General features: G+C 36.4%; 1 protein-coding gene across 6 annotated transcripts in view; it reads right to left on the reverse strand.

Moving 5' to 3' along the window:
• Positions 1–21,370, reverse strand: part of ripor1 (RHO family interacting cell polarization regulator 1) — a 64,193-nt gene that overhangs the window by 17,752 nt on the left and 25,071 nt on the right. For 4 of the 6 annotated variants that reach the window (XM_079875116.1, XM_079875113.1, XM_079875115.1 and 1 more), the window contains exons 2-8: positions 7,584–7,707; positions 4,850–5,002; positions 4,207–4,285; positions 4,009–4,032; positions 3,817–3,870; positions 1,373–1,522; positions 134–197 (exon numbers count right to left, since the gene is read on the reverse strand). In XM_079875116.1, the coding sequence (XP_079731242.1) occupies positions 134–197; positions 1,373–1,522; positions 3,817–3,870; positions 4,009–4,032; positions 4,207–4,285; positions 4,850–5,002; positions 7,584–7,681 (622 nt within the window). In that variant the 5' untranslated portion in view covers positions 7,682–7,707. Of the gene's footprint in view, positions 1–133; positions 198–1,372; positions 1,523–3,816; positions 3,871–4,008; positions 4,033–4,206; positions 4,286–4,849; positions 5,003–7,583; positions 7,708–15,011; positions 15,177–21,370 lie in introns of those variants that run through there. The other 2 variants (XM_079875114.1, XM_079875111.1) reach the window with 1 other exon arrangement.

Genomic DNA, 21,370 nt, shown 5'->3' on the forward strand with positions numbered 1-21,370 from the left:
AAATACAGCACACTGTTGGAATAGAAATTAAATCAGATGTGAGATATGAGTAATATGGTTAAAACTGTAGGAAACTACAAATTAAAATCACTCTGGACTTCACTATTACCCTGGTATACAGAGACTGTCTTACCCTTCATTTTGACATGGAATTCCCCCAGCTGGTTCTCCAGCTCACTCTCTAGCATGCACATATTCTGTAGGGACAGAGACAGTGGGTAATTACACAGAGGAAAACAGACGAAGGTGGCAGGAATAAGGGCAATAAACGTGCAATGTGTAGAAACAATAATGTGGCACACTACAGTTTGAAGCGTTTATGGTGGAATAATGCCAACTTAACATTTCAAAAAAAATAGTAGACAGCATACAGCATACAGACAGCATACAGTATTTAGTAAGTAGTAATAGCCAGAGAGATAGGGAGGAGAATCACGGGAAATACTTTTCCTATAGTTGAACGCTTGTCTTGCAGCAACCATTAGGGTAATGAAAAGCACTTGACTGGGAAAGGCTGTCCACTCTTAATCAGATTGCCTCCCTGCATTATTTCCATGAGCATTTCGAATGAGTCTAGTTCTGCCCTGTATCCATCTATCTGGATGCAAAAAACCTGTGGCTTAAGCCATAATCAGTAGAGTGTAAGTCTCAACTTCTCGACAATGTCATAAACTAATCCCATTTTTCCGGGTCACACTTTTACCGGAACCCATACATTACGACATTATTTCCATATTAATCTCTTGATGTTTATCTTATCACTGTAAATAAATCAGTTTATTGCTTACCCGCAACTCCAGTCTCTCACACCTTGCAGTGAATTAAAGTTATTAAGTGGAAATTAAAATGAATTTCAGGTCTGAAATCAGTGTGAAGTCAGTTTATTATCACTTAACTAAAGTGGATTTCAAATCTGAATCTTTTTTTTTGACATGCGAAGGCCAAGTATGTTAACTCATACTCAGAATTTGTCCCCTGCATTTAAGTTAGTGCACACACATTAGGAATAGTGAGTAGTGAACACACACACTGCAAACCATGACACACCCGGAGCAGTGGGCCGCCATTATGCTGTGTCATTTGCCTTTGTCATTTCCTGTCTGTCTCGCTAACCATTATCCCACGACTGCTCCGAGTCCTGAGGTGAATTCAGTTAGATAATGCTTAAACTAAAGTGAATTCAGCTGTAAAGTGGATTCAGTTCACAAACATTAAGCTAAAATGAATTACAGTTCCAGAGTGGACTCAGTTCACTACTACTAAGCTGAAGTGAATTTCAGTTCAAAGTGGATTCAGTTCACTAACAATGACAGAGGGTCCATAATTCTTCTTCGTCTTCCTCCCATGCTCTCATCTACCCACACACTCTTACCTCCGTGTATTCTTTGAAGCTCTTGTTAGCTTCAGACAGACTCTCTCTGGCCTCCCTGCTGCCTGGAGAGGCAGTGTAAGCCTTCACCATCTTATCAGCTCCATCTCTCAGTCTGCGCTGCATGCAGTAGGCCTCATAGAGCTCGTCAATCTGCGCACACACACACACACACACACACACACACATATATTGTTTATTATAATCAATCAATGAAATACATTATGTGCAATATTGATGTGGGTGTGAAATGTCTTCAATAGCATTTCCTGCTGAAAAATCCCCCTTGAGCTGTGAATTGAAACATGGTAGCTGATTTCTAGCTGGTCATTAGCTAGAAATCAATTCTAATCTTATACATTTTTGTTTATCACAATGTATAGACATTTAAATATTTGGAAAAAATACTGAGTAAGAATTGTTTGCCTCGTTTACCAGCAACAAACTAGCATTTCATATTAGTTTAAAAAGGTCAGGCTACATTTTGGAACATGGTGACAAAATAATGACCAGCAAGAAACTAACTACCCTGTTCCAAAACACGCCTTTCTACATAAGCAGGATTTTTCAATAAAGGTGACTTAACGAGGTAAAAAAAATTCAATTCATGACTTAACGAGGTAGCCACAGTTTAGTCTACATCCAGATGGTGACATTGACTCGATTTAACTGCATATGCACACACATGCACAAGCCACAACATCTTCTTGTTAAATCTTTTCATGCCCAAGTACTTCCTGTTGGGCCTCATTGTCTCTAACATAAACAATTTAGATTTTATTGATCTATCCGCAACACCTTGAGCAGGTCTGCAAATGTGGAAACCAGTAATGGAGACAGGAAACTGTTAAATATCCTTATTATGCCAACTAAAATTTAGGCAGATGTTCAGAGTAAGAGACACTATCATTACAAACAGTAATTTGGTAATTATTCACAGCACGAGTCCTGTAATTCAGAGATTAGAAAAAGAATGAGCTGTCTGTTGTAAACCAGTATGAATGAATGAGAAACAAGCAAACAGTAAGAAAGCTCCATTGACTGAAAGAATGATCTTTTTCTTTCTTGTAGGTATAGGAATTGGGTTATGAATTAGAGTTAGGCTGCACTAATGCTCAACTTTTGAATGGTAGTGTGTTGCCCTTCAAATTTCTAGGCAAATGCGTGTATGTGGCAAGGCCAAGGTAATGAACCAAATCGCCTGAATTGCATAAGTAGCCGTATCCAGCAGAATTACCCAACACAGTGAGGGAGCCTCATACTGGGAGTACACACACATACACACACACTCAATGGGATAAACGCACAAGTCAAGATACACAAACACACACAATTCCCAAGACTGAAGGCGAGAACGAGGGTGAAACAGTCTGCGGCCCTTAAAAGGTTCCCTGCAATAACAGAAAGAAGGACGAAGGAAAGACATAAAGTGGGAGAAGGAAAATTTCCTCTCAGTTTGTCCATCTGGAGGTGGTTAGGAGCCATCCAGTGAGCGTGTTCCAGCATTCTGGCAGGGAGTCAGTGGGACAGTCGTAAGTTTCATAGAGTTATGACAGTGCTTCTCTCGCTAATACACACTGATATACAAAACTGATATACAAAACTGATAACAACACGCCTCTTTATTCACATAACAGACCATTGCCAATACACGAATGCCACCATCCCTAGTTTGTTAGGACTGTCGTTAACAAAGCCACTTAATATTACATTTTTTTTGGCATTTTCCCACTCAACCCTTCTCCGCTATAATAGAGGCCCACCATATCTGACCGAGCCAAAGCATGGAGACTCCCAACAGCGTCCTCTGCTCATAAAACACACACTAATCACATATGAAGTGGGGCAGGAGAGGAAGAGGACGATAGAAGAAGGGCTCTTCCTGTAGTGCAGCTGGCTTGGGTTAGTTTAGGCTGTTAGTTCAGACTCCAACAGGTCCAGTGGAGGGTTTAACCGCTCCCCAAACAAGCCAAGAATGCAAGCAGCCCCTGAAGCTGTCCTCCGCCTGTGACCCGTGTCCCCTATGTGTGAGCATCCATGGAAAAGGGAAATCCATGGTAGAGGGGGGGGAAAAAGTCTGTCTAAGAATGTGTCCTCAGTAAAGGGGAGGATTAGGCTTTACTATATATCCTGTAGGTGACCATCTATCAAGAAATGTTTAGACACAGATGTACATGCATGAATGCGTGTGCACAGCCATACAGAGGCTGTTATCAGTGCCACTGGGCCATCCAAGAGCAGTCACTAACACAGAGACGTTTGAACATGAACAGACCTGCTGAGCTACAACACACACGCAACTCTGTTTGACAAGAGTGCCACATCCGGCCTGCTTTCAAACAATTTCAAGAATATTACAATTTTTGTTTATACAACTTGAATATTCAAAATATTTGCATATTTCCTCTTCACAAATGATTTGCATTTCAGTTAAACGGCAGGCTTACCTTACTGAGATGAAACTCCAGCCGCCTCATAAATCTCTCGATCACTTTCACTTGCTGAGAGAACAGAGAATAACATTTATGATGTTCAAAATATTATTAATAGGCATCAGCAATTCAACAAAATGAAATGCTACTTTGGGTGCAGTCTCTATCCCCAAACTAAAGTCAAATGAAAATGAAGCGCCCACTCACCTTGTCAAGTTCATACAAAAACCCCTACAACCACAGAACAGAACAGAGAGAGATTACAAATCAGACATATTAAAATAAAAAAAGACAGAAAAGTGCTCAGATTTAAATAGCTTAGTACCATGACACGATTTGAAAGTTCTGAAATGACTTTAAGTTTGAAAATTAATGGGTAAATTACATTTTTATGTTTAGACTTACCAAGCGAGAGTTCCTCTTAGACTCCTTCATTTGTCTGTTCAGACTGTCCAGCTCCATCTGATGAACCTGCAGGTAGGATCTGTAAAAGTATGGGGCAATATCTAAGTCACTATCATTTCTTAATGTATTGTGCAAGCAGAATCGTGGTTTATTTCACCCACGTTAATATTAGAAAATATTTCCTGCGCTGGAGAGACCTAAACGGGAAGGCCTGAAAATGGACACAGAGTTGTTTCTGCTCCATACGTGAGTAACATTGGTTTTGCAATGTTTCACAGAACCAAGATATGCTGTTGCTGTAATGTTAGCTATAGTAAAGGACAGTTGTGAGTGTAATTGTTTGTCTGGAGCTGGTGTGCTGCTTGTATGTACTCTTGTGTACTGTATGTTAATTTTTGTTCTTTCTTGTCGTTCGTCATCTACGCTTTATTTTTGTGAAGAATTATTTTGCTTTGCTTCAGCTATGATAAAGAGATTTCCACTCTTGTATTACGAGTTCATGCATTTTGGGGGCAGAGCAATGAAGGGAGGCGCGTGTTTGTTTGGGTTGATTCAAATCTCAACAGTGTTTCTCAGAGGCTACATAATGTAAACACATTTACAATGCACGTGTGTGTGTGTGTGTGTGTGTGTGTGTACATACTGCAGTCCTCTCTTTAGGGCCTCGTACACCTCGTCCAGCCTCTCAGGCTGGGGCACCTTTGGGGGAGGTGATTTAGTAGAGAGTGTGAACATCCTGCTTGCTCTGGAGGGAGTCTTCCTCACGCACGCAGGGGTGCTGAACACAGAAAGGTTCCTAGGACACATACGAGGTACATAAAGCTTTAGTATACATTTATCATTTTTAAGGTAATTTTTTGATGGTTAAACACTTTCCCCAGCTCTAGTTAACTCTTATGTGCAGAGTCAAATAAAGTAAAGTTTTCTTTCCCCAGAAAACCTGGTATATTAAAATGTATTAATATAAAACAATATATATATTATATATACAGTATATAGTAATAAAATATTAAAATTTTAAATAATCTATTAATAATAGATGGAATTTATACAGTTTATTTTAACTCCATAAAGTTATTCTTATTTTACCTCATTTTATCATTTAGAATTTGCAACTACAGTGTTAAAAACATCACAGGAAACCAAACATTTGCGTCTGTATGACAAATACATGTACATGACAAATACATGTAAGATTTAGTTACAACGCAGAAAAAGGTCCATCAACCAGCCCATAATTATTGAGCATTAGGGCCATCCGTTTGTCCGACCGATGGCAGAGGTGTTTGAATGCAGAAAAGTATTATGGTCAACCAGGGAAACAAACAATCTCTTATCTAAATCAATAGTGCTTTAGACCAACACTCGTGCTTATCGATTCAAGCTGCAATTGCTCTTCCAAGATGACAGACAGCTCAATAAAATGGAGAGAAAGACTGATGTGTCTTGATACAATTTGCTCCAGCAAAGCTGTATGAGGATACAGTCAGCAACAGTAGTCGCACTTAAAGAATTCACAGTAACATAAAGAAATCTGATTTCGCATTTAATCACAGTAATGCTTTATTTATTACAATATCATTTTACTCTGAACTCATATTCATTGTTTGAGTTTCTATCTTTTATCCTTCTGTTCATTCTGTCTGGATCTCGTTTGGTGTTCCTCCATGTTGTCCTGATAGTGGTCTTCTTTAATGTTTCATGCGTTCTCTGTCTCTGCTCTATTTCAACAGCAGGGGTTTGAAGAGTGCTGTCCATGCTTTTGAATCAAACTACATCAACCAGAAGAGTCAACGCTCAAGAGCCACTCTGCTCCTCTGAAAAATTAACATGTTGCCTCATGCTTACCTCTACAACATGGCACACATATACACTTGAACAAAAACGATGCTTATTTATTAAATAGATAAAGAAATAAAAGTATATTCAACCACAGATAAATTATGAAGTGTATAAAATCAAATGGCTACAAGATTGACACAGATTTCTCACAAAAACCATTCCCCTGTTTTGTTGGAGTGTCTCTTTTAAGCCAATAACAAATGTCCATGCTTTCCTGCTGCCTGTAGCCATTAGGAAATGTATGCTGGTTCCACAGGACGTCCTGTCAGCTGTGACTTCCCTTTAAAGATTTTGAATGCCTTTGGTCAGAACTGAAAGGACTAAATGCTACACATAAGGGTGACATAAGAAAAATATAATAATATTTTGAACTTTTATACATTTAATATTTTATATAAAAAATAATAATACAAAAATAAATGTATATTAGTATAAATATTAATCATTAGCATTAACATATCTCAGTATAAATGTGTTTGCTTCAAAAATAACTGTTTAAATGTATGAACTAAATTAGGGCTGTCAAACGATTAATCGCGATTAATCGCATCCAAAATAAAAGTTTGTTTTTACATAATACATGTGTGTGTGTGGTGTATAATTATTTTCTATATATAAATACACACACATGCATGTATATATTTAAGAAATATTTGCATGTATATACTGTGTATATATATTTATATTATATATAATTTATATTATATATAAATATTTGATATATAAATAACACATTTTTCTTAAATATATATGCATGTGTGTGTATTTATATATAGAAAATAATTATACTCCATACACACACATATATTATGTAAACACAAACTTTTATTTTGGATGCGATTAATCGCGATTAATCGTTTGACAGCCCTAAACTAAATAGTAGTTTAAATCTAGTTACAAATAATGAACATATTGATTGTAACCACGGATCTTCAAAAAAAAATTATTTTTATTTAAATGTAATCATTTTTGTTTATATTATAGTATCATTTTTATTCATATGAAAGCATGGACATTTGGTATATAACAAAGGGTTTACCAGCAACATTTTAAATATATTTATAAATGTATAAAACAGCAACCCTTGCCTACATTTATTTAACTAAAACATTTTAATAAATGAAAATGGTCACCGATGGACTTCAATGACAATATTTTAGTGATATAGCAAACAAATCACTGAATCATCATCAAACTTACTAACCCTAATGCTATTTTTTATATTGAAGTATAAATCATAGACACTATTAAACAAATCATCAATCATAATGCTCTCATACTCGCAAGTCACAAGACAAGAATGGACCATAAAAAAATAGTCGACTGATGGTCTTTAGGAAATTTAATGGTCCAATAAAAAGTGCATTAAATTCACTTGCTGAATTGCTGAAATAAAATCATCAATATAACATGAATATTTGATATATCACACACCCCTAATGCATGCTTGTGAGCACTGCTTCTGTTGAATATCATTTATGCCTTATTTGAGTGTGCATGTGTTCATGAACATGCATGTGTAAGCTAACACTGACCTGTAGGACTTGTCGTAGGAGTTGACTCCGGCGAAGGACTGGCTCCTAGTGATGGATCTGGCGACGACCCTCCGCGAGGGGCGCACAGAAAGGGACATGGTGGATACAGATTTGGAGGGACTCCCTGCAGAGAAACAGAAATATTAAATGAGGCCAAACGCTAAATGGGTTCGGAGGTATAACGAAACCTAAAGGTAAATCAGTCACTGAATACAAAAAGACATTATTTCTAAATTAAAGTCTTTTTTAGAGGCACTGCCTTTGAAGTTGCATCTTAAATGCAAGTGTTTAACATTTGGGCAATAAAATCTCATCATAAGCCTTTGGTGCAGTGCCACTCAGGCCCTGAATGAATCAGTGGATTGTTTCATTTATGTAACGGTTCTCTAAGGACAAACTTTCTGCCCGCTCAAGATAAAAGCTTTTTAGATTAAAATTACTGTTTTTCCAGGAAACACTGACAAACCCAATAGTTATCTTTACAAATTGAGTCTTTGGAAGGAAAATACTTGACTCATTTGAGTTTCGTAACTCAAATTTCTCATGTACCTTCCAAAGAAAGTGCATCTCAAACTGTTTAGAGCACAATTAAAAGACAATTAGCCTAGTTGGCATTACGCAACTAAAATGAAGAAAAGCAAGTGATTCCAACCAAAACAAGCGAGGTTTCGCATGAAACACTCACACAATCCAAAAGGAGGCAATCTTTCAACTGTATGCTCATCCTTCAAACAAAGTCCACAGAAATGAAATGCAATCAACCCATCAACAAAAAGAGATGTTCAGTTCCATCTGTTCCTTTTAAAATCAACATGAAAAACCATTCTCAACCTGATGAGACGAAAGAAAACAAGTATTTCTAAATGAAAAAGACATTGAACAAGAACAACAACAACAACAAAAAATCCATCAGGAATTGACTGGAGAATAAAAAGCAGCACAGCTAGATAGATGGTGTGATGGGACAAGCTGAAAAATAAGAGTGCTGATGACATCATCTGAAAAGAAAAGCTATTTCAAAGACAATGTTTGAAGAAATTAGATTTTTTAGAAAGATTACAAAGACAGGATTTTCTTATTTGAAACTAATATTCACCAAAGAATTGTTTAATAAGACCAGAAACAAGTATCAAGAGGGTCAATTTTGGTCAATCTATACAAGGGAAGTCAATGGTAACCAAAACTGGTTACTAATATTTTTCAAAATATCATCTTTTGTGTTCTGCAGAAGAAAGTCATACAAGTTTGGAACCAAATGAGGATGAGAAAATGAAGACAGAATTCTTATTTTTGGGTGGTCTATTCCTCAAAAGTTTAAAATAGATCACCCTGACTAATGCTAATCATAAATCTTTACATGAATCCTGGGCAGAGAATATATTATATATATATTCCCTTAATATATATCAGATTATGGTAACTTTATTTTAAGGTGATACAGTAAATTATGCATAATTACAAGTAATTAACCCTAAACCAAACCCTAACTCTATAGTAAGTACATGTAGTTAATTAATATTACTCAGTACTTATTTTAGTAAGTACAATGTAACTACGTCACCTTAAAATAAAGTGTAACCAATTGCATCTATTGCTGATATGCATGCTACTTTCATTTCAATGATTGATTTGCATAATCACTCTAAATTGATACTATCTATTCATGTTTTAGCTATGTCACCCAGCCCTGACTGAGAGCCATGCTGGAAAACAGAGAGAGAAAGAGAAACCAATCATACTCTTCAGCATAGATAAAAAGTTTCTAGATTAGCTGTTTGTGGAGTTCCTTAATCAGCGAGGGCTCATATCATTGACCCTGTCATGGCCTATCAGACATCACCATAAAAACACTCTGTGGACAAAACGTGGGAGGACAGAGCAGTCAAGATTACACTTAACACCACACCAATCACTGAGGATTTTAGCCAGGACAGGAACCATAAGGACCCACTCAGCCCACAGCTGGGACAATGAGCAAGAAACATGACAGGAGAGACACAAAAGCACACAAATAGAAAGACACTTAGACCAAAGACAAACCTGCATAGGTTAACAAAGATATACTGCTAGTGCAAACAAATTAGTCACATTTATCTCTATCAGAAGTCTGAAGTTATCAGCCTAATGGAAAGTCAGTAGTATGTTACAAGCTCAGAACAACTCATTCAAACTCACCCAAAAGAACACTTATTCAGCACAAAACACCACACTGTTATGTAACAGCAGCAACTTCTCCATGGCTCTGTGAGAGCAGGTCGAATGCAGCTAGTTTTGTTTTAAATTGAATTAAGATTTAATCTTTCCAGAGAAGAGCAACAGGCTTTGAAGTCTTTTAGAGAAAGTCTTAGGTGTGAGCCAGCATATCTGAGCCCATGAGATCATTTAAGCTGTGACATCAACACAAGTGCATTTTAATCTGACCCTAACTGGGCCAGTCAGCACACACGTTTTAGTCAACAAAGATGGGCAGTGCCTTGGATACAGCAGTACATCACTGGATTGAGGAACTGAAGCTAGAGTTAATTTTAAACTCAAAGTAGAGGAAGGAAACAACACTGAAGCCTAACTTCTGCACTTTAATGAAGATCTTCATCTTGACATGCCTCAGTCTGCACTAATGAGGACCCATCTGTGACTCTCTGGACTGACTAAAGTATTTCAGATATGTGCAATTCATTCAGAGGCCATCAGAGTTGCTGAAGGGAGAATTCTTTGCACTGTGCCCAGCAAGAGAGCGTCACGGCTGGGGTACAGATACATGTTCTGCCCTCCAGCCTAAAACCTCCACAGAGAGGAAAACTCCAGATCGTCTTACTGCGACAAAGCATTAATGGCTGGATTCAGGTTTTCAAGAGAGCTCTGATGGCTTTGTTCTTTGGGAAAGCTGAATATAAAAGAGGTCTTTGCACTCCCTAGTTTTAATAAGATATACGTCTTCTCTGAATTACAATGTAAAATGCTTTATGAGGTAAATGATTAACTCAATCAGCAAGCCACCTATAACAAAATGGGTTTTCTGAGAAAAGCAAGGATGTAAATATTTCAAAAGCATTTCAGATTTTAATTATTCAAAGTTTGTTTGTCTGGTGATCAGTGAAGAGTGTGGTCTGTTGATGCTGATGGGAAATAAAGACCTTCGTGCTTCCAAGCGTGGAGGAGGGGAAATGGTTCAACACTGAGGGAAGTGGAATTTTTTCATTTCCCGCAGGATATTCAACCGTCTGATAGAGGGAGGAAAGAAAAATAACATCTGCAGCTTACTAGTAGTAGAGATAACCCCAATGTCTCTCTATTTATTCTATGTTTCTATTATTCTCTTACTGACATAAGACAATTCATTTACATCAGGGATGCCCAATCCTGTTCCTGGAGATCTACTGTCCTAGAGGTATAACTGTAAGCGAACATCCCGGCACTGACGAGAGTGACGTTTAAATGAATATGCAAATTTATGCTGGGTGCTTTCCTTTCAGTAACAAAATAAACAAACAACAAAAATAACAGCGGTGAGAAAATAGCAGTTAGGAAACATCTGATCATAGTGATGTGGACATGTTTACATGACCTTTGAGATTCAGCTCTCCGGTCAAGTCACGTCACGTTTATTTATACATAGCACTTTATACAATAGAGTTCTTTAAAGCAGCAGCTTTACAGTATTAAACATGAAAAAACTGTGTCAGAGTTGCTTTTGATTAGGATTAGAATTAGAACTACAAGTTGACTCTCCGATGTGTTCATGTGTCTACTCGCAGACGTCCGACCTCGACGGACTGCACAGAAGAAATGAACTGGAGAAGATTGCACGTCGAAGAAGGCGGAGCTTTATAATCACCATGAACCAAGTACGAAGGTGTTTACCATGAGTGTCCACTCCTGGAACAAACTCCAAATGAACTTTGTCTTGGCCTGATTTTGCTCGAAATGACGTCACCAGTAGGGATGTGCGTGACTAGTCGATTAAATGATACGGCTGCTGCTAGTTGACTTGGTAATACAAGTCGTTTAAAAAAAAAATTGCACATTTAATGTTTTGCTTTACATTTTTACAAAGGCTACGTTGAAATTAATGTCATGTTAATGCTACATTTTAAAATACATACATATACACGCGTTTTTATTTTTAATTCATAAACAAAATAGAATAGAATTTTAATATCTGACATTTATCAGTTATCAACCACAACATAAATAATTATTAGCTTATCTGTGTCGGACAGAATTTTAATATTAGCACATCCCTTAAAATAATCTTTGTCATCCTTAGAATAGCCTAGTCAAAATAACATTACACTGAAAAAAATGATTTGTTGAATTTACAAAAAAAATGTATCGTAAGTGGTTGCACACAACTGATTTTAGCTACATTTAAATGCATTAAGTTGAACTAAAATTGATTAAGTTCAACTTAATGCATTTGTTTAAATGTAGCTAAAAGCAATTGTGTGCAACCACTTACGATAAAATTTTTTAGTAAATTCAATGAATAATTTTTTTCAGTGTAGTTTATTTCTAGCCAATTACAGTGACTACAAAAAATATATATAATTATTTGCCATTTAAAAAAATCTAGAGAAGCCCCACTTCAATCAATAGCATCAGAATGAACATCACATCAGTGTTATTAAAGAGAAATTATTTCCCTTGACAAATCTCATAACAAACACAAACACAACCACACAGAGACACACACCTTCTAGCGGGCCTCCTTCTTTTGTGTGACCAGGTAAACAAGGCAAGTGACACATTCTCCGTCTTCACCGTGACTTGTGTGGGAATCAAATGTTTACTGCATTCCCTTCATACACCGGATCCTTTCACGAACAAATAAACACCATCAAAGCCTCATCCTCCCAATTGTTGCTCTGTGTCTTGTTCCCACCTGTCCAACAGGACCCGAAGCCACCACTCCAACCGCATTTCAACAAATTTCACAATAATCAAAGCTGCTCAGGCTCTTCTAAAGCGTGTGGATCAGAGTGGCTGACTGTATTGTTCTGGTGGTCTGGATTTGCTCCAGGACTATTCCAGAACAAAAAAGAACCTGGGGGCCTCCCCACCCCTGTTCTGACACAAACCAACTGGAATCCAACCATTACATACTCTGTCAACCAATCCAAATTAATGTGACACTTTACCAGACTGTATTTTATGAATGCATACCGTTTTCGAGCTCTATCCACACACTGTGAAAGGTTGGGGTGAGTACCTGTAAAATAAAAGCTTTCCAGTGCTTTCTCACTAAGAGAGTCTGTGATGATAGGACATTCGTTATGTTGGAGCCAGTAGCCTCGCTGTCTCGGACACATTCCATTCATATCAGAGATTACCAAAGTCTGGTGTCCGTCAAACAAACACTAGTACATAGTCAGAGGGGTAAGAAACCTAAAGCTGTGTCCAAAAAACTCTTTGGGAACAAGCAAAGATAATCAGTCGGCTCCCAAAACATCGCAGCGTGATATCTGGGGTCAGTCCTGCACCTTTCCTATCCCACTTCACAACCCTGTAACCTGACCTCCACTTTGAGGAAAACAAAAAAATAAAGCTGTGTAAATTATTTATACAAATATATTATCAGATGTGATTAATATAGTAGCACTATACCATTTTAAGGACTGAATGCTAAAAAGAACTAATTGAATTTGAGATAAAGAATCGATTAACATTTTTTTATTTAATAAATGTATGTTGAATAATATGTTTGAAATGATAACTTTTAAATATAATATTGAATGACTATATTCAATTTATCCTAGGAAAGTGGGGGAAAAAATTAACAGAGGTACTAGTATCAGTATCCTGCCATTAAATATGATTTAAAATAAAAATAAAAATATCTTAATGTTTATTCTACATTAATTTGGCCATTCAATATGTAAATATATTTATGATAACATAACAAATAGCCTATATGATAGGACAGAAGCCTTTGTGATTCGTTAGTTTACAATACAGCACATAGCCTACACATATAGCCTATTATAAATAGCCTACATACTGTATACATATATATTTGTATGTAATGTATGTAGTAAGTGTGTATATTTTATATATATATATATATATATATATATATATATATATATATATATATATATATATATATATATATATATATATATATATATATATATATATATATATATATATAATTGCATAATCAATTAACAAGGCTGTTGGCAGATTTTACAAATGACACTAGGCCACTTGGCCACTTGGCCACAGTTATCATCCAATAACATGAAAAATCTTGGCCTGGCCAATATATCAGTCTATCACTATCATCTATCAATATTTTGTAATGAAATGCTGCTGTGGAAATCTTTCTTCAATACCAGGATGTGACAACAAGCACCTTGAGAGTTAATAATAGTCATGTGGCTTTTTGAAATCCCTTAGCCCTTAACATTTGCCCCACATGGTGTATCCTTCCTCCCATTCTCTGAGCGAAGGCCCGAAACAAGAAACTCACTTTGTATCCCTTTTCTTCCCTCTACAACTGCACATCCTTTTATTAGCTCAAAAGTTAAGCTATATCATTAATAATAAGCCAATACTTTCAATAGGTCTCTGCAACATTTGGCCAGGCCTTAGGTCTAAAACTATGAGGATCATCTGAACAAGTGTTTAGAGCTTCTGCTTTACCAGGATTTAAGTAAACCAGAGGTATAGTCCTAAGGGCTAAACTTAAGGACCTCCCTGTGTGTTTGTTCAAGATGACCCTGAGGTGCCACACTGAACCGTAGCCCAAAGTAAACATACTTTAAGTGTCTCTATTCTCTCTTGCTCCAGCAGAACCATCACATGGGAACCCAGTGGGACGCCTGTCCCAGGAGGACAATGGTCCCACCACAAAATCCAAAAACATCTGGACAGAAAAAGTGTTGGACAATGATAAAAACTACCGTTGTTCCCCTACCAACTAACTGTGAAAACATACACAACTCCTGTTGTGATGATGAACTATATCATGTCTCTTTTCAGATTACTTTCACTTCTCTACAGCTGACCACACCACTGAGAAGAATTTATATCAAATTTATTTTCAGCTCAATTTTGTGTTTTGCGGAAGAGCATTTAATAGGAAACAACTTTTGTGATACGTTATCACTTTGCTTTAGCTATGGTTGTCAGCGTCCTTGGTGAGTCAAAACTAAATTTATTTATGTTTATTTATGTTTTTATGTTGGCGACTTTCAATACGTAGAGAAAAGGACATCTTTCTACATCATTCTACAATAAACCAAAAAAAGATAAATGAATTCAATGAACATTTAAATTATTCTATAGTCACAACACACCTGACTGCAGACTAACCAGAACACCCTTTAGAACAAACACCAACATTCAGGCTGTAAGTCGACAATATCACATGACAAATACCAAGATGATATCTCACAAAACTGTTATTCATAAATCTCAGAGTACCTCCATATCCACTGTACATTTTGTGGTGTTGTCTTCTGATGAATGCTGTATAAAATGAGTGTGTATTCCTCTTCAAAGACTCTTCAAAGTAAATGAGTAGTAGAAAGAACAATCACAGTCCCAGCTGTGGTGGTCTTCATCCCCTAATCATACTCTCACAACACTGGCAGAAAGAGAAATAGAGAGGTTGCCAGGAAATGGGAAGGCCGTCGCCCTCTTCGCAGCCCACTCCACCCCCTTGTTCTGTTTCCCGTTCACTTCCCTGTCTGACATCACACTCTTCCTGCCTCTCCCTTTTCCAGCAAACCGCCTGCACTTTGTTTCTTAATGATAAACACCCAGTACAGACGCACTCCAGAAGTTTCCAGCTTTCAAGCTGTTACTAATGAATCTGATCCGGTCATATTTTAACAATGTGGCCATGAATAGCATAAAACATTGACTTGAACAGTGGTGGAACATCTTTCAAAAGCTAAATCACTTGATTTAGCCTCAGATAATGCTTGAGTAAAACTTCTAGAAAAGTGCAAGAATGTTTGAAACTTAGAAATTGCATTCTGACAGCATTTTCCATAAGATTCATGATTTGGTTTTTATTAAAAGGATCTTCAATTCAAGCTTGTTTTAAATCTAAAACACTGGTCCTGACTCCTGATCTCAAGACTTAAATCAGTGTTTAGTCACAGATTCAGGGTAATTCCCACTTTCCTAAATCATGTTCCATACGGTAAATCTGATCACTATCTATAATGTGATATGTGAGTGGAGTTTTGCTTTTGGCTACTGAGAATCAAAGACAACATTGTGTGGATTTATTTGAACGAGCAAGAAGGTGGCTGGCCGCACACTGGAGTCAGTACAGACTACAGAAGTCTATCAAAACATTTATTTTATTGTACTGATTGCATCGTGCAAAAAGTGCAAAGTGAATTAAAACAAATGAACAGGACACATAAGAGTTTAGTGAACTCTTATGTGAACATGAATATGCGATGTCAGTACATTTCTGCTTTATAAAATAGATTTGTGGATCACTAAAGCTGGGGGGGAAACACGTCAAGCATTTTTGTCAGGGCAATAATTTGACCGGTTTTTTTTTTATTTGTTTTTTTTTATAAATGTAAAGGTTTTTTTTTTTAAGATAAAAATGTTGGTCGGATGGTTCTATTAATTGATTGGATGGAGGCAGAACTGAATGCAAGCTTCACTCTCAGAAAAAAAGGTACAAAAGCTGTCACTGGGACAGTACCCTTCAAAAGGGTACTAATATGTAACATTTAGGTACTAATATGGTACCAATATGTACCTTTGAGGGACTAATATGCACTCTTTAGGTACAAAGGTGTACCTTTTGAAAAGGTACCGCCACAGTGACAGCTTTTGTACCTTTTTTTCTGAGAGTGTTGCCGTTGATTGTAGGAGAGGGTGGGGCTTAAGCGGACTAAATGACTGGAGAAGTCTGTCAATGATCGAGTTATGATATTTTCATTACAAGGTTTAAAAAAAAAAGTAATTAAAAAAATCATTCACAATAAAATAGATAAAATAGATAAACTGCTTTTAGAAATTGATAGGGTGAATTTCCATTTCAAGCCAAATTTAAAAGCACCATTTCTATAAAAAAAAAAACTTTTTACATCCATTTGGATTTGCTTAATCCATGTATAAGCTGTCAAATATTTCATAACATAATTCCACAGTATGTGATAGCATAGTGATTTTCAGACACACAGAAAAAGCTCTTTTTTTAAAACATGGCACAATTTATTAAGACTAAGCCGGTGACTTTAATAGAATGCCAAGATATAAGCTGTAAAACTGAATTTCAGTTTCCCTTGATCAAGAATTTCATCTTGAAAAACTTTGTGGCTTCAAAGCTAAGTGATGAACAGCAGCACAGCTCATCAAAGAAAACAGATGATGTTCAGCGCAGGTCAACTTAACGCAACATATTATTATTACGCGGCTGAAATAACAGATCGAAACAAACATGTTTGTGATGTTCAAGTGAGAATATGAGTAAGGGGAAATGCTGGAGACAGGCAGCTTGCATGACTGGTTTTTGTAGAGTAAACCTAGACTTGACTGCTTCCACATACACTTCTAAAGAGCAGTTTAACCTAAATTCCTCTCTGAGCGTTGCTATGGAAGTCGGCGTTCATATTTCATTAATTGCCATGCCATCCATATGCATCCTACACACATAATGGTGAAGGAGCAGTTGATGTTTTTACACCTGATCACTTCATGTGTTTGCTCTGATCTGAAAAGACTTGGTGTAAATGCACTCCGAACCGCTTTCGAGATGGATTTAAATCCAATCACTCAAACCACTTCAGGAGGAAATAAAATGCAGCTCATTGCTGTTGCTTTCGTTGATGTGAAAAAAAAGGGAAAAAAAACATACACACCCACAAAATATTGTATGAACTAGGGATGGATGATAAATTGCTGATATAATTACGTTATATAAAAAAAAAAAGTTTATATAATTAAAGAGCATTGTTAATATTGCAACTAAAAGCTACATTTTGAAACTATTTAGCTACAATGGCTGTTTAATTGCTCTGATTGAAAACAAAACACCCTTCAAAATACTTACGGTGTCACAAGGTTGAAATGCAGATACTAGATTATATTATATACTAAAATATATTGCCCAGCCCTTAGTAAGACTCCTACTAACATCTGGATGTATTACTGAAATCCTGTGATGCTTCATTTAAATATATGCTGGTATCTAGTGCTCTTATTTTCAGAGCTGATATCAGTATAACACTCTCTCAGGAAGTCGGTCAGCAGACAGAACCTTATCTTAAGGTGTCTGATTCATTTCCTCACACAATTTATTACTCATACAATGTTATGGATAAGGCCAGCTTGACTAAGGTTTATCGGTGTACCACACAGCATGACATCACTATGGTGATACTGCATCTGTTATGGTGACACCAGGGCAATAGACAGAAAATCACATGAGGGCACAGATCATGCACAGTCTGACTAGCTAACTAAAGTGCTGATCATTGCAGAATGAGAAATTAACTGTACGTTGTAAATGTGCAAACAAATTCAACTAGGAAGAACAGATTATATTTCAAGAGCTAACACGTGCCTTACGACTTTTCCGAGGTCCATAATTAGTGTGAAAATTGATGAAACTTAACATAATGTGACAATGTTTACAAAGTATTAGGCCTAGTTTTTCATATTCAGATGTAATTATTACATTATCCACATCAATTGTTAATTAATTCTGAGTGTAATTTACAACAGTAAAAAAAAAAGTCATATAATACTCTGGGTGGGATAAGCGAGCAATTTTGACAACACTGTCATCAAGGAAAATATATGATCAATCACACCATATGGCAGTTCCTGTGTTTATCAGAAAAACAAGATCAAAATTTGATTAAATACAATTATTCAATGTATATTTAATGTAATTTTCATGCTTAAACGTTCAGCATGCCTATTCTGAACATATAGAGAGTAAGAGATTGTTTGTTTTTAACGCCATGCCAGCTTTCATGGCTATTTCATGATGAGAAAAATGTCAACTCTAAAACTATTAGGTTTAACTGCTAATTTCTTCAAAAAAAGTTAACTAAATAAAAAAGGTTTCTCACAGGGTTAAAACAAGCGCACAATCTAATAAAACATGCTTCAATGATAAAGAGTTTTGGCAGAAAGAACCTGTTGATGGAAACTAATTTACCTTCCACGCTCTGCACAAACACTTGGAAAGGAACACCCGGCCAACATAACCACATGGACCAGCCGTGGAGTTGCTTTTAGATGTGGAGTTTTTTTTTTTTTTTTTCTCAGCGAGCAACCAACCAATGCAAAATTTGGTCAACCAAGCCTCTTCTCATTGACTAACATTTAGTCGACTATTACGGGGCAGCACTAATTGAAACAATTTTTATGATGCACAAGGCAAAAAAACAGAATACCTCTCCTGTCAATTCAATTGTCACACTCAAAAGCCAAAGAACCATCAGAATTTGTTAAATAAATGCTAGTTGGTTGCAAAAGAACAGTATTTGTCTACAACTACTGGACATAAACAAATGACTGATGACATTGTGGCTTATGGTAAGTACCTCTCCATAAGGTAAATGCCAGATGAAGAGGCTAACAAAGTCATGTCCAAACGGTGATCTTACAGTGATTCTCAATGAGAGACATCTAGACCAACACACATGAACACCAGGTGGAATATCCCCTGCTATAACCACACACACAAACTAATAGCGGTAGTGAGTTTCGGGATCCTCAATAAGATTAGAAAACAGCTATGATTGATCCATTTTCTGTTATCTAGATTACAATGTCAACAACAGAGGATTATGACTGTCAAACACAGAAATTATTTTGACATCACATCCTTCTTGGTCTGACCCGCATCTCCTAACAATCTCTCTTTCTGTGGAGACTGATTAACGGTCGTCCAATAAGACCTTCATTTCCTCCAGTGCCTGCCTTCAGTCTGATAACAACAAGTGAACGAGGAGGTGAGGGAGGCAGAGGATGAATAATACTTTTGTATTGGCCATTTGAAGAGCTGTTGTGGCTTTCAGTGGAGGCGTACTGTTGTACGACTGACTCTGCATTCTGAGCAAGAGAGTTATCGCTACTGCTGCTGACTTGGATTTACATCCACATGCTAAAAAGTCCATACTGCCGCTGTCTGAGAACTTGATAAAAATAAAACTTAGGGTAAGGGAAAAGACTTTAAGAAAGTTTGCACGAATGCAAAAAATAATCCCACTCAAATTCCAAAGGAGAAAAATTACTTTTAACTTACAAAAAAGAGAGAACTAAACTCACAATTTCACAAATAATTACAGAGACGGCAAGTAAGAAGTTTAATTAAACATGATTTTTTTTTTTTTTTAAGTAGAAAGACTAAATAGTATTTTCTTGTAAAATGTATAATGCCATTTTTAACAGTGCACTTCCTTTTTTTTCCTCTTCAGAAGTGGTTATCTTATAATCTCATGTTGTATCTGTATGATCACACAACCTAGTTATTTTTTAAAGTGGTAATATAGGAGCCTGCATACCATCTTCACACATCTGAACACAGAACATGATGAAGTTCCATGAACTTACAGTAAATCATTCTAGTTACATTTACAAAAAATTCCCACATTATGACCCTTTTCCCCACATATCTTACCTACATCATGCTGGTACTGACACAATCACATTAATTCCTCAGATACAAGAACGCTTCAACAAGCCAAGGCATGCTAACACCCATCATAAATGCATCATCTCCTTCTCCACTTTCATAAATCCCCTCACAATTTATCAATCATCCTGAGGATCATCAGCTGCTGGGGTACAGGCAAGTTTCTGGAGCCTCATGAATCCAAGACTTTCTGTTTAAACCCCAGCTGGTGGTTAAGAGGTTTATGGGTCACTCTGCACTGTAGAAGTACAGTCAGTCAATGGCTTCACAATATTTTATACAGTGCTGTAGAAAAGACAATATAGGCTACTACTAGACAATGGCCTCACATTTTTAAGCACATTAAAAGGATATTTCACTCAAAAAAAAAAATCTGTCATCATTTACTCACCCTCGTGTGTTTTTTTCTTCTGCTGAACACAAAAGAAGATATTTTGAAGAATGTTGGTTTTTTCCTGGTTACCGAGATTCTTCTTATTTTGTGTTCAGCAGTAGAAAGAATTTCATACAGATTTGGAACAATATTTTTGGGTGAACTGTCCCTTTAAGTAAATATCTTACAATTTATTTTTGTTTTCTCTGTCAATAACAGAAATAATATTGGGTTTTTTTTAAAACAGCAATGCACCTCAAGGATCATATTACAATTCAGATGGTTTGTAAATAAGTAAAAGGTAAAAATACATTATAACCTAAAATATAAATACTTTAATATAGTTATGCAATATATTTATATTTTAGGTTATAATTAAATTCTCATTACACACATAGTATAACCTATATATAAGGTTTTATATAAATATATTTAAACAAAATTCCATGTCACTATGTCACTCAATTCATATGAGTTCATACAAACTGTATGTATAGCCTATTATTCCAAGAATTAGAAAATGCTGTGTGAAATCATACTTCATTAAGTATAGAATGTCACATTTGACATGTCCTGCCAACAACCCAGAAGCATTACAGCGCATTCCAAAACAAATTTCATGCATGTTGGCACTGCAATAATGCACCGTCCTGCAACATTCCATCCAAAACCGTTTGGAGGAAGATATTTAAAATATGACAGTATGTGGCTTTGCATGACATGTGCTATCATGATCTTAGAAAATAAAACACTTTAATACATTAACTATTTAATAGGGCTGTACAA

This window comes from Squalius cephalus (assembly GCF_949319135.1).
Source record: "Squalius cephalus genome assembly, chromosome: 6".
Taxonomy (NCBI): Eukaryota; Metazoa; Chordata; class Actinopteri; order Cypriniformes; family Leuciscidae; genus Squalius; species Squalius cephalus.